The sequence below is a fragment of the Sciurus carolinensis genome, chromosome 2 (assembly GCF_902686445.1).
Source record: "Sciurus carolinensis chromosome 2, mSciCar1.2, whole genome shotgun sequence".
NCBI lineage: Eukaryota > Metazoa > Chordata > Mammalia > Rodentia > Sciuridae > Sciurus > Sciurus carolinensis.
The window spans coordinates 770,082-782,920 of record NC_062214.1 but is presented as its reverse complement, the minus strand read 5'-3'; the positions used below and the strand labels follow the sequence as shown (position 1 = coordinate 782,920).

General features: G+C 60.1%; 1 protein-coding gene across 1 annotated transcript in view; it reads left to right on the top strand.

Moving 5' to 3' along the window:
• Col20a1 (collagen type XX alpha 1 chain) overlaps positions 1–11,795 on the top strand; it is a 33,271-nt gene extending 21,476 nt beyond the window's left edge. Inside the window, exons 22-37 of the mRNA XM_047539588.1 lie at positions 1,425–1,567; positions 1,819–1,928; positions 2,265–2,420; positions 2,500–2,577; positions 3,112–3,198; positions 3,967–4,020; positions 7,746–7,841; positions 7,914–7,967; positions 8,071–8,124; positions 8,424–8,477; positions 9,295–9,366; positions 9,986–10,021; positions 10,108–10,174; positions 10,262–10,435; positions 10,778–10,855; positions 11,635–11,795. Of these exons, the coding sequence (XP_047395544.1) occupies positions 1,425–1,567; positions 1,819–1,928; positions 2,265–2,420; positions 2,500–2,577; positions 3,112–3,198; positions 3,967–4,020; positions 7,746–7,841; positions 7,914–7,967; positions 8,071–8,124; positions 8,424–8,477; positions 9,295–9,366; positions 9,986–10,021; positions 10,108–10,174; positions 10,262–10,435; positions 10,778–10,855; positions 11,635–11,645 (1,324 nt within the window). The 3' untranslated portion in view covers positions 11,646–11,795. The remainder of the gene's footprint in view (positions 1–1,424; positions 1,568–1,818; positions 1,929–2,264; positions 2,421–2,499; positions 2,578–3,111; positions 3,199–3,966; positions 4,021–7,745; positions 7,842–7,913; positions 7,968–8,070; positions 8,125–8,423; positions 8,478–9,294; positions 9,367–9,985; positions 10,022–10,107; positions 10,175–10,261; positions 10,436–10,777; positions 10,856–11,634) is intronic.
• Positions 11,796–12,839: the final 1,044 nt, after the last annotated feature.

The following is a 12,839-nucleotide window of genomic DNA, read 5'->3' as shown; positions in this document are numbered from 1 at the left end:
GTGGGACGCTGGCCGCTCCTGTTGCCCTGCGGCTGTGCTCACTCACCACGGAGCGCCTTCCCCTCGCCAGCACCAACCTTGACCTTGCTTTTCTGTGTAACAGCCACTCTGCCTGGGGTGGGGCTTTGATCTGCCCTGCTCAGGGGATTGGTGCCGTTGGGCATTTGTTCCTCTGCCTGCTGGCCATCTGTATGTCTTCTCGCAAGCATGGCTGCCGACACCCACCTCTGTGCTTGGCTTGGTGGTTGGGTGTGCAACTAGCGACTGCCCCTGGGTTTCCTTCGGAGGCGGGTATGGAAGTGCTGCTGCAGAAGCGGCGGCTGCATTCCTCACATCCAAGCTCTCACTGCTGTTCTGCAGTGCAGGCAGTTTGGATGCTCCTGCTGCCTGTAGCCTGGGCAGCCTGAGGCCCTGGTCTCCACTCCCTGCCTCTGGCCCTACCTGCAGCACCTCGGCTGCCATTTCCCTCATTGTCCTTCTCAGGGGACTGGCCCCAGGCATGCAGGGTGCATGGTGCTCCAGCACTGGCCACTAGCCTTTTTGGAGCTCCAGAAAGGGACAGATGTTTCCCCAGGTGTGTTGACCTACTCCAGATGTGCTTACCCAGCCCAGGTGTGTCTGCCACCATGACAGCTGCCCTGAGGGAGTCTCAGGCTGCCAAGTGGAAGGGATCCTTCCTGTGGTTGGGTTAGGAAGGTCCCCAGGGAGGCAGCAGATGGTAAGAGCCATGGGGAAAGTGGAGGAGGGTTCAGGAGGAAGGATCAGCAGTGACAAGGCCCTGGGGTCAGCATGCCTAAAGCATTGCAGGAAGTGGTGGGCTGAGTCTTCCCAGCCCCGGACTTTTATCCCAAGAGCAAGTGAAGGCCAAGTAGGAGGTTGCGGGCTATAGGGAGCAATTTTATTGTGTGACCAAAGACCCCCTCCCCTACCCCTCAGTGAACCTGGGTCTTCAAGGGCACTGACCCCATGAGACCCTAATTTGAGCTCTAGAACAGATGTGGTCAGTGGGAGGAATTTCTGAGGACAGAGCTGCCTGTGCTTGTGGGCTCCTGGCCCCCAGGAGTGACCTGGGAACTCTCTTGGTGGGTCTTCTGCCCCAAAGGGACCCTAAAGCACAGGGGTCTGGGCGAGCTAGTCCCTAGGGGAGGTAGAGGGCCGTGTCAGGCCAGGTACCTTGAAGCTTCTTGGAGGGAATTCTGTCCTTTACATACCCCATGTTACTCATGGGGACACTGAGGTGGGGGAGACCCCAGCTCGGCCTTTAGGCCGTGGCTGTATGGCCCTACCAGTCTGTGTTCTGGGGTGCAGATGGCCTCCACACTCCACCCACAGCTGGGAAGATGGGGCCCGCAGAGCCGCGCTGGAGCGAGGCTGGGACTCAGGAGGCGTGTCCGTCCTGCTTACGCCCCCTCCCGTGCCCCCAGTGACATCCACCCGGTGGCCCTGCCGCCTGAGCACACCATCGTCTTTCTCGTGCGCCTGTTCCCTGAGACGCCCCGCGAGGCCTTTGCACTGTGGCAGATGACGGCCGAGGACTTCCAGCCTGTCCTTGGAGTTCTTCTGGATGGTGACTGGCGCCCCGGGTCACCCTTGGCAGTTGGGAGGGGGCCTCACTCACCCTCCCTTCGTCTCCAGCAGGGCTGTCAGTGCCCACTCCCAGCCAGAGCCAGGTGTCCCGCGCACCCTCAGGGCTGCGCTGCCCGTCATGGGGGTCTGCCTGGGTGCTGGGCCTGGCCTTGGGTCCGGCAGCTCTCGCAGTCTGTCCTCTCCCGTCGTGTGGGCTCTGGACCTTGCTTAGCTGCTCACCCTTCCTGGCAGCTGGCAGAGGGTCACTGACCTACTTCAACCACGACCCCAGAGCTGCCCTGCAGAAGGCCACCTTTGACCTGCAGGAGGTGAAGAAGATTTTCTTCGGGAGCTTCCACAAGGTGCTGGGAACTCTGCTCAGCTCTACAGGCCCTGTCCCACCAGCCCAACCGCCACCATGTGCAGCTGCCTCCCTGGGAGCATCAGCACAGTCCCTGAAAGTCAGGCGATGACCCATCTAGGGCCTCTGACGCTGACTTCCCTTTGTTTTAGTGGCCCCATCTTAATTTTGGTCAAAGTGCACCCCAGCCTTCCTCTTTGGGAGGCACCTGCATTGGGAATTGCCCTGGAAGCCACACGGGTAGCATCAGGACCTGCCCAGGTGGGCGCCTCTTGCTCCACCTCTTCTGGCCCTGGCCCGGCAGCCTAGGCAGGTGCTGACTCTATGGCATCTACAGGTGCATGTGGCTGTGGGACACTCCAAGGTCAGGCTGTATGTGGACTGCCAGAAGGTAGCTGAGAGACCCATCGGAGAGGCTGGCTCACCCACCTCTGGCTTCGTCATGTTAGGGAGGCTGGCCAAGGCCAGGGGTCCCCGGAGCAGCTCAGCCACGGTGAGCCCATGCCTCGTCCTGCTGGGCTGTTGAGGGCTGTCCCCAGAGACCTGCATCGGCTGACCCCCCTGCTTCACAGTTCCAGCTTCAGATGCTGCAGATCGTGTGTAGTGACACCTGGGTAGATGAGGACAGGTGTTGTGAGCTTCCTGCTTTGGTAGGTGGCACTGAGGCTCTGGATGCCATCCCCGCCCTGAGTGTGTCCACCCACGGGTGGTTGGATGGGAGAGGTGCTGGGGGCAGGCCAGGAAGCCCCTCCTGAGTGGTTCCGTCAGGAGTCTGCTCCCCTCCTCTGTAGGCCCAGCAGCATGCGGCTGGGCCAGGAGGCCTCATCGAGCAAGGTGAAGGCCTCCCAGGCCTGCAGGGACCCTGCATCCAGAAGCCACGTGTGGCTTTTGCTGGTCCCCTCAGTGCCTGGTACGGGCCTTGGCCATGCTGGGGGCCTCAGAGGGGAGTGAGAGGAAGCCTCCTGCCTGGGGTCTAGGTGGGCATCCTGGGAGGGGCACCCAGGACCCAGCTGCTCTTAGAGGGACTCAGTGGCCTAAGCCCAGACCTGCCTAGTGTGCCTTTCTGTCCCTGCCCTGCCGCACACACTGTGTGGTCTGGAATTTCCCTGGAGCCAGGTGATCTTGTTGAGTCCTAGGGCCAGTGAGAGCCCGGGAGAGGGCCACTGAAGAAGCTCTTTCTTCAGAGGGACGGAGAGACGTGCCCTGCCTTCCCTTCTGCCTGCACCTGCTCTTCAGAGACTCCTGGGCCCCCCGGACCCCAAGGCCCTCCAGTGAGTCCGGTAGCTTTGACCCTGGGAGTAACCAAAGCTTTAAGCCAAGACAGAGCTTTGGGGTGTGGTACCATTACCTGGCAGGACTCTAGGCTTGCTCCACAGAGGGGCACCCTTCATTGGTCACCTCTCTGCTGTGTCCACACCAGCCCATGAGCCCAGCCTTGACCAAGCCTTTCCTTCCCACTGGCTGGGCCTCCCTCTCCAAGCCTTGACCCTCCCACCACATTAGGAACCAATCCTTCTCCAGCACGTAATCCAGCATTTCCTGAATGTCCCTTTTGGAATGGGTCTGCCCAGCTGGTCTCTGGGGGTCTGCTGGTGGTGGCTGGTGGGATGTGTCATAACCAGCTGTGAGGCACAGCCTCCAACTGGCTCTGCTCTGGGTGCCCCAGGGTTGGTATTCAGCTCACCTGCAGGAGCCCTTTGCAGGCCCCAGGGAGGTGGCTCCCGGGACCTGGGCCCCACTGTGGGGCAGGTCCCCAGAGGCTCCAGGACCATCCTGCATGGTCAGCCAGGGCCCCTGGAGCCAGCTATGGCAGGAACGTCTGTCAGGAGCACTTATTCTAGAACGGTGGTCTACAGATTTGGTTGAATAGGGGATTAGGGTTGGAATCCAGATACACCTCCATCTAGCGTGTGCCCAGCAGCAAGGGGGAGGGATGTCCAGAATGGACACTTTGGACAGTGATGTGGACAGGGGTCCAGGGCTGGTGGGGTTAGGGTTAGGGTAGAACTGGGGACTCAGGCCTACTTGTGCCATTGCAGGGCCTCCCTGGGAGGAACGGCAGCCCAGGAGAGCAGGGCCTCCCAGGGCCCAGGGTAAGTCTGTGAGGCCCGGGGTGTCTGTCTGACCTGCTGGGGTCCTGCACACTCATAAGTCAGGAGCCAGCTCACGTGGCCCTCCCCTGTTGGGAGAGAGGACTCCTGAGCTGTGGACAGACCCAGTTCCCAACTGGGCATTGACCTGGGCTCCCCTGTCTACGAGGCACCTGGCCCTGAGCTGGTGCTTCATGGGCATTCCCTCTTCAGTGCCCCTGAGGGCAAAATCAGCCCATGGCACAGATGGAGAAGCGCGTTGGTGGACCCAGCCCTGTCTGGCTCTGAAGGCCGCCCTCTATTTCCATCCAAAGACCCTTGCCAAAGGCCTCTGTGTCAAGGGGGCATTAGCTCCACAGGTAGTTACAGACTTGCCCCCACACACTGGCGCTGCCGCAGGGTCTGTGGGTGTCTGGGGCGAGGGTCTGGCTCTGCAGAGGAGGCTGAAGATGGTGCCCCAGTGATGGTGCCATACCCCACAGCGGCCGGGGAGGCGCCTCACGACTGGGCTCTGAGGCGTCCAGTGCTCTGTGCTTCAGGGGCTGAGAGGCTGCCTTCCCCCAGCCCCACGCCCCAGTCCCCACAGCCAGCATGCCCCCCTGCCCTGCACCAGCCTTGGCACAGTGCTCTCAGGGAGCCACTTGCCTGGCGGGCACCGCAGATGGTGGCCAGCTCCCACCGGCAGGGGCAGGTCACCAGGCTCCGGCCCACACCTCGCCCTGTGCGCCACCCCTAGTGTGCCTTGTGCTGGAGTCGCCAGGCCCAAGGGCAACAGCATAGTACCCGGGGCAAAGCCTTGCTGTTCCCTGGAGGCCAGGGCAGGCCCAGCACCCTCCGTCTGGTCCGGGAAGTGCACCCAGTGTGTGTCTGGCCGGCACAGAGCCCAGCAGCTGGCAGTGTGCGTCCCTGTTCTTTGTGTTTGCAGCTTGGACGCCCTCCCAAAACGTCGGGCCTTTGCTGTGGATAGCGTGCCCCTGACTGCAGGGCACTGCTGCCTCTCATTCCTTGGGCCGTGCTTTATGCTGCGCAGTCAGCCTCACTCTGAAGGAGTCATGACTGTGTTTGCCACTCTCTGTGTGTCTTTTGGCCTTGTTTGTGACAAGTGTTTTCATACAGATGTTACTTTTTTTTTTGTACCAGGGATTGAACCTAGGTACCCACTTTTACCACTGAGTCACACCCCCAGCCCTTTTTATATTTTATTTTGAGACAGGGTCTCACTAAGTTGCTTAGGGCCTCGCTAAGTTGCTGAGGCTGGCTTTGAACTTGTGATCCTCCTGCCTCAGCCTCCTGAGCCTCTGGGATTACAGGCATGCAATACCCACCCAGCCTCCTACAGATGTTAAAGTCAACATTGTTGGCCTGTCCTCTGTGGCTTTTGGATTTCCTAACCTACCTTGGAAGGCCTTCCTTAGTCTGAGCAGGAAGTGCACGTCCTGGTGGTTCCCCTGGAACTTCCAGTGCCTTGAACACATCTACCTGTCAGCTCATTTCCAGCTGACTTGGTTTGAGGTGGGAGGGAAGAGCCACCTGCAGCTCTTCCAGACCCGACCCCAGTGGCCTGGTCAGTCCTTGGGGACCAAGGCACTTCGTCGCACTCACCTTTCCTTATGCACCTTGTCCTTGCCATGGGTCTGCCATCTCGGCCCAGATGGACCAGCCCTCTATACCCATGGCTTCTGCACACATGGATCCAACCAGCACCACCTGTCAGTACTTAAAGCAGCGTGTACTGAGCATGCACAGCCCTCATGTCCCCATGCACTAAACGAGGCTGGGTCCCAGCTGCGCACAGGATTCTGTCTATGTGTTCTAGATCAGCTGGAAGGTCTGAAGTGTGTGCGAGGGTGTGCAGAGCTCATGTCGATGAGGCTCCATTTTCCCTTCAGGACAGGAGCCCTGGGGATCTGGGTCTCTGGGATCCTGGAGCCCCACCCGTGGTGTAGGGATGACTGTGCTCCAGTGGGTGTGCAGTGCGGCTGTCCAGGAGGGCTATGCTGATTCCATTGCTCACCAAGCTTCAGGATCAACCTGCCATTCACCCTGAAGAGTCAGTTGGTGTTTCAAGTGGAACCACTTGCAACTCATGGCTGGATTTAGGAACAAGTGGCATTTTTTTAAAGCAATTTTTTTTGTTTTGATATTTTTTTTAGTTGTCAGTGGATTTCTTATCTTATTTATTTATATGTGGTGCTGAGTACCAGGCAAGTGCTCTACCACTGAGCCACAACTCCAGCCCCCCCCCCTTTTTTTTTTGCCAGTGTTTGAACCCAGGGGCACCACTGAGCCACATCCCCAGCCTGTTTTTATATTTTATTTAGAGACAGGGTCTCACTGCGTTGCTTAGAGCGTTGCTAAATTGCTGAGGCTGACTGAACTTGTGATGATCCTGCCTCAGCCTCCCAAGCTGCTGGGATTATAGGCACGGGCCACCCTGCCCAGAACAAGGGTCATTTTTGCCATCTGAATCTTGTTCAGGAACTTGGTGTCCTTCTGTTGTCCAGGGTCTTTTGTGACCCTCCATGGGACTCCCGGGAGGGGCTTCCCAGGCCGCAACTCTGGCTGCCCCAGCCGTGCATCTCTCCGTCAGGGTGTCAGGGGCCTTTCCCACACGTTGCTGCCGGGCTGTCGCCTCTGAGCATCATCTTCATGCCCAGATTTCTGACTTGATCATCTTACGGGAGTGTTCTGTTTTCAGGGGGCTTTCCTGGGTTTTCCAGGCTTGCGATGGTCTGGCTGCATTCATCACCACCCTCTGCCAGTTTCTGTGGCTCTCACCTCTGTTCTTGCCCAGTGGTGGTGGGTGCTGCAGAAGCCCATCCAGTGGCTGCAGTGTCTAGCTTCTTCCTGGCGCTGGGGGACCCAGGGCTGCACTGTCCAGGGCAGGGTGGATGTGAAAGCAACGTGTATTTTTTCATGTGATAGTAATCCACTTACTCAAATTTAATATGAGAGTTAAAAATCAAGAATGGACATTAGATCAGATGTTAGTGCTTGCTCAGTAGTTATGGGCACCATCAGATACTTTTCTTCCTGGGGATGTTCACGTTTGTTTTGTGATGTTGCTAGACGAATCCAGCTGGTTGCTGGTTCCTCACCAGTGGCTTAGTATTCTCTCTCTGACCCTGTGTTTACTTTTGTGCATTGATACTCATAACAACACTGTGCAGTTTGCTCAGTAGAGTTTGGAACATTGATATGCTAATTCAAAAAATAATTTGAAAGGGTGCCCCCATCCCTTGGCACCACCTGTCTGAGGTGGGACCCGAGAGGTCTGAGGGCCCCTGAGGGGGTCGGAGCCTGGGGCAGAACTTCCACCTTTCCTTTGTGATTGGCTGCTGGGCTCTCTCACTCCGCCCGAGTGATGTGATTGACTATCGTTGTGATTGGCTCTAGGCTCTCTGGCTCCTCAGGGTTGGTGTCTGAAGACCCCTGGCCACTTTGGAACCCCGAAGTGGCTGGGGAGGCCAGAGAGCAGGTGCACAGAACTGGCTTTGTGTCCCATGTCATGAACTCCTCTGTGCCCTTGGAGAAGCGACTTTGGCGGGTTGCACTTGTAGACAGGGCTGTACCGGGACCCCCCACAGTGGGGTGGGGGGTGAGGGCATCTGGGAGCTTCTGACCCTTTAGTGGAAGACCCTGTGTGGCCAGGTTCTGGGACCACAGGGCTGGTAGGTAACGGGGGGCCCGGGCATGCCTTTTCAGCCCTGCCCCCTGCCTGTTTCCAGGGAGAGCCAGGGCCACCAGGACAGACAGGACCTGAGGGCCCTGGAGGCCAGCAGGGGTCACCCGGGACCCAGGGCCACACAGTCCAGGGACCTGTGGTAGGTGCTATCCCACCCAGCCCATCTCCCTCCACCCCTCCTCTGTACTGCCCAGTCCACCTTCCCCTCTAGGGTCCGCCAGGATCAAAAGGAGAGAAGGGGGACCAGGGACTACCAGGCTTGCAGGTAGTGTGGGCAGGGCTGTGGCTGGGCAGGGCCTTGGGCTGAGCCCCTTCATCTGGGTATAACCCTTGTACCTGCCTGGCCAGCCACTTGTGTTCCCTTCCAGGGCCACCCTGGCCAGCAAGGGACCCCTGGGAGAGTTGGCCTCCAGGGACCAAAGGTACTGGTGCTGGGCGGGAAGGTGTGTGCACTGGGAGAGGAGAGCCTGGGAGGATCTTGGAGATGAGGCTGAGGCGGTGGCAGGAGGGTGGGGGCCCCAGCCCACACCAGGGACAGGTGGGGTCGAGGGCAGCAGGTCAGGGGGCAGCAGCTTGGCAGTGTGGCTCTGTCAGGTGCAGGTGTGAGTCCCACTGCCTGGGTGTGGCTCACCTGCTGTGCAGGCTGCTGCTGCTGCTGTTCCCCTGGGAGGAGGTGTTGGGGGCAAGCCGCACCTCAGCTCGCCCTTCCTTTGCCCCTCAGGGAACAAGAGGACTGGAGGGACCTGCTGGACGGCCTGGCCCCCCTGGCCCAAGGGTAGGCATCGCCTCTCCATGAGCCCTCACCCAGAATGCTGAGGCTTCTGGGAGCTGGGCAGGGCCAGTCTGGGAAGAAGGAGTTGAACACTGCCCGCTCCTGCCCAGGCCACTGCAAGGGGTGACCTGGAGGGGGCCTCTTTCCTGCACTGAAGCAGCCACCAGTAGGAGCCTTCCTTACCCGTGGGGCAGAGATACAGACCCAACCCCTTCTCCACCCACCTGCACAGGACAGGGGTCACTGGGGCTTCTGGTTGGACCTGCTATGGACAGGGAGGCTGGGCTGGCCTGGACCAGGACCCAGGACCCTGTCCCTGTGGTCAGACTTCCCCAGCAGCCAGATCAGCAAAGAACAGCAACCTAGGGCTCTGCTGGAAGGCTAGGGGCTCCCTTACCTTGAAAGGACTTTTTCTCCACTGTCCAGAACCTCCAAAAGGGTCTTTGCTGTGAACTCAGTGCCTGTGAGACCCCTGAGTGGTGGTCTCGGGCCAGTTGCTGAGACTCTGCTGGGCTCTCCCACAAGGGCCACCCTCTGTGGAGTGGTTGTGCCCCAGTTCCTGTCCCCTGTGCATTGGGGACATTCAGAATAAGCACTGATAGACAGCTGGGTGAGGGGTATGGGAGTCCGCCTGGGCACCAGGTGAGGTTTTCCTGGGCGCAGGGTTTGTGGGTGAACTGGGCCAGTTTGGGGAAGTGGGTGCAGCTATGGCCTCCGTCAGACAGTAGGGCCTGGGATGTGGTTGTTTGGGAGCCAGGGCAGAGATGGGCAGACTCACCGGGAGCACAAGCCGCGCGCCCTGACTTCTGCGTCTCTGCAGGGCTTCCAGGGCTCAGCAGGGGCCAGGGGCACCAACGGGGAGCGAGGGCCTCCAGGAGCCGTGGGGCCTACGGTGAGTCTCCACCACCTGCAAGTCAGCCAAGGGGGCTGAAGCACAGCCCGTCCAGGTGTCCAGGACTTCTGGTGGGCGGTCGGCCTGCTCCCCACCTGGAGCCTCCCGTGGGGCCTGTGCAGAGCCAGTGGGGCTGGGCTGGCAAGGTCCTCCCTGGCCTTGGGCCATACTGGGGAGCAGAGAACAGAGCTGGAAGGGTGCAGCAGCCCCTCTCAGGGCCCGTCACCCCTGGGGGACTGTCTCAGCCTCCAAATAAGGTGGGTCTCAGCAGCCCCACAGGTCCCTTGGGCGGGCTCTGGGGCCTGTAGAGCTGGAGGAGGAGGGTGGTAGGCAGTGAGCACAGCTCAGGCCTGCTCCGGGCTGGGGCGGTCTGCCCTTCTCCGGGCACTTTCCAGTCGTTAGGGCCCCGTCCCAGCATGCATGCCACAGCCAGGGCAGGTCCTTTGCAGCACAGTTCCTGCCCCACTTGGGGACTGTCCCGACTGTGGGACGTCCAGCTCAGTTGCCTTCCCTTCGTGGATACTTCTAGGGGCCGTGGTGCCCAGGCCCTGTCTCCAGGCAGGCCTGCCCGGCGGCTTTCCTCTCTTCACTCCTTTTCCTTCTGTGCCTCCTACTGCAGGGGTTGCCGGGCCCCAAAGGGGAGCAAGGAGAGAAGGTGGGTGAGGCTGAGAGTCTGGGGCCTTTGGTTCAGCTCCTGTGGTTGGGGCCTTCCTGGGTCCCAAAGTCATGTCCTCCTTCCAGGGTGAGCCTCAGTCCCTGGCCACCATCTTCCAGCTGGTGAGCCAGGCCTGCGAATCAGTCATCCAGGGTGAGTGAGCCCCCACTGGCCTGTCCTCACCCTCCTGCTCTTGGGTCTGTCCCCTGCTCAGTCTGCTCCCCACCCACTCTTCCCCAGCACACGTGCTAAGACTGGAGTCCTTCTTCCATGGAAGCACCAGGCCCCCGATGCCCATCTTGGTGGAGGCAGTGAAGCCAGGGGGGCACAGGCACCCAGGGTCCCCTGGCACACACAGCAAAGCCCTGCTTCCTGGAGAACAGGCACATGGGGGACACCACCCTGAGGGCCGAGGTACTGGGTTCCTGCCCTGGGGTGGAGAGGGGCCGGTCCCTGGTGCTGGAGGTTGGCTGAATTCTGCCCTCGAACCTGAAGGTGTCTCAGAGGCTGGGGGAGCCACAGCCCCCGCCTCACCCAGGAGCTCTGAGAACACCCTGCTCTGCCCGTAAGACAGTAACAAGGTGCCCATATGGGGCTCAGGACCCAAGGCGCTGCTGTCCTGAGCTTTCCGCCCTACCTGAACCTGCTTCCCTGCCCGGGGAGGGCACTGTCTTCCCTTCCAGAGAGATCAGGGCCCCCTTAGGAGGGGATGCTGTGCCTGCCACCCTGTGTTCCTGGCACATCCCTTCCTCTCAGGTGAGCCCTCAGCTGGTGGTCAGACGGGCAGCACTGGGCTGCAGGGGAGCCAGCCTCCAGGACTACTGGAAGGCACAGGTGAGTCTGGTCACAGTACCTGGCCAGGGATTCATCTAGAAAAGAAGGCAGGGGGGTGAGGGACAAGTAGAGGGTGGGCGGCCACCTGGCTGGTAGGGAGTGCTGGGCCCCACTGCTGAGGTTCATGGCGCTGCCCTGAGTGGGGAGCTGAGCACAGGCCACAGCATGACGAGGGGCGGGGGTGCCTCGCTGGACAGGCAGGCCAACCCGGACCCAGAGTTGGAGCAGCAGGGGTGGAAGAGCCACCAAGTGCTGGGTGGAGTGGCAGGAAAGGGTAGAGCCGTGGGCCCTGGAGCCAGCAGTGGGAGTGGAGTCCTGACCAGGGTCAGCCCTGCAGGGAGGGTTGCACCCAGGACACCTGGCCCCTGTGTGGCGCAACCCCTTGGAGGCCCATGTGGAGGCCACGTGGAGACACCCCGTGGAGGAGTGCCCGGGAGGCCCCAGGGCATGTGGGTGAGAGGTGGGACGAGGTGTAGACCATGGATAGGTGACCTCCGCCCTTCCTCAGGATGTGGGCACAGGGCAGCTGAGGGGCAAGAGTTGGAGCAGGGCAGATACCAGGTGGCGCAGGGAAGATCCTGTGGGCCCCAGAGCCTTGTTCCCTCTTGGAGACCAGCCAGAGAATGTCGCAGGGCTCTGCTCTGCCCAAGGCCCAGCAGCACCTGGTATGTGGAGACCCAGGACGCTGGGATTCTCAGGGAGAACTGGCCGCTGCGTCCTGAGCTGGTGTTTGGCTATCCAGAGCCCCTCCCAACACGTCTGCTTCTGTCTCCTTCCAGGACGTTCCTAGTGCTGCCCCAAGTAACCCTACACCTTCCACCTCCATGGAGACATTGAGCAGACCCTGTCCTGAAGAAGCCTAGGAGAACCTCAAGAAGAACCTGGGCAGAAGCAGAGGGAGCCAGGAGGCTGCAGCTTGTCCAGGCCCTCTCTCTGTAGCATTCCCAAGTTCAGATAAAGGCCAATTGCTCATCCATCAGCAGGAAGCGCCTGCTCATTGTTAGAGGCCATGTCTGCCCACCCCACTTGCTGGTGCTTTGGGGTTCACACAGAACCCTGCCAGGGTTCCCACCCCCTTTCTCTGGCCCTCCTCAGAGCTCAGCTGGATCCTGTGACCACCTCTCACCCAAGACAGCAGACACTCACCTTCACAGTGGCCAGAACATGAACCCAGCGCCACCCTCCACTCGCCTGGAGCTCCAGGCCCTGGGAGTGGAAGCCAGACCCTCTCCCTGCCAGCTCCGGAACCTGGCAGGGTTCCTGCCGTGCCCACCCCATGGCCTTCACATCTGCCGTGCTTTCTGCTGGGCTCTTCCCCAGGTGGTCACCCTCACCTGCAGTGCCCCTCCCGTAGAGCACCCACCCCAGTGTCTCTTTCAGCTCCCTTTGTGTCTAGATATGATGCAAAGTCCCTGTCTGCCTTGTCCCCCTCTGTCAGCCCAAGGAGTCCAGATCCGTGTGAGTGACGGCCCCACTCACCCAGTCTGTGCATTGGGTTCCTGGCCTCAGGGTCTCGGAGCAAGGTCACGCTTCAGCAGGGGCGCCAGGCCCCCATGGCACCTCTGCCCTGGCCTCACAGTACCCAGACAAGGGTCTGAGACTGCATGGGGTGAACGCGTGACACACCTGTGCTTCTAGTCCTGTGGCCCAGAGAGGAGACATGCGAACTCGCTTTTGTCCAAACAAATATTCAATAGTTCATCCACTGTTCCCATTTGTGTAGGTGAACAAGAAAGGTGCCAGAAATACAGAGGGAAAGCAGAATTGGAAGTTTTAAAAAGGAGCAGAAAGAGACTCTTATACTGATAACAGGAACTGTCCACCAAGACCCCCGGCAAAGATCTGCACACAGCCACTAACATGCCCCAAAGAGGTGAAGAGCCGAACAGCCTCCTGGGCCAACGCTCAGTCCATGATCACGGGAGGGGCAGGAGAGACTCGCTAGGCTGTTTCAGTAACTGGCCAAACATGGAGACACAGGGAA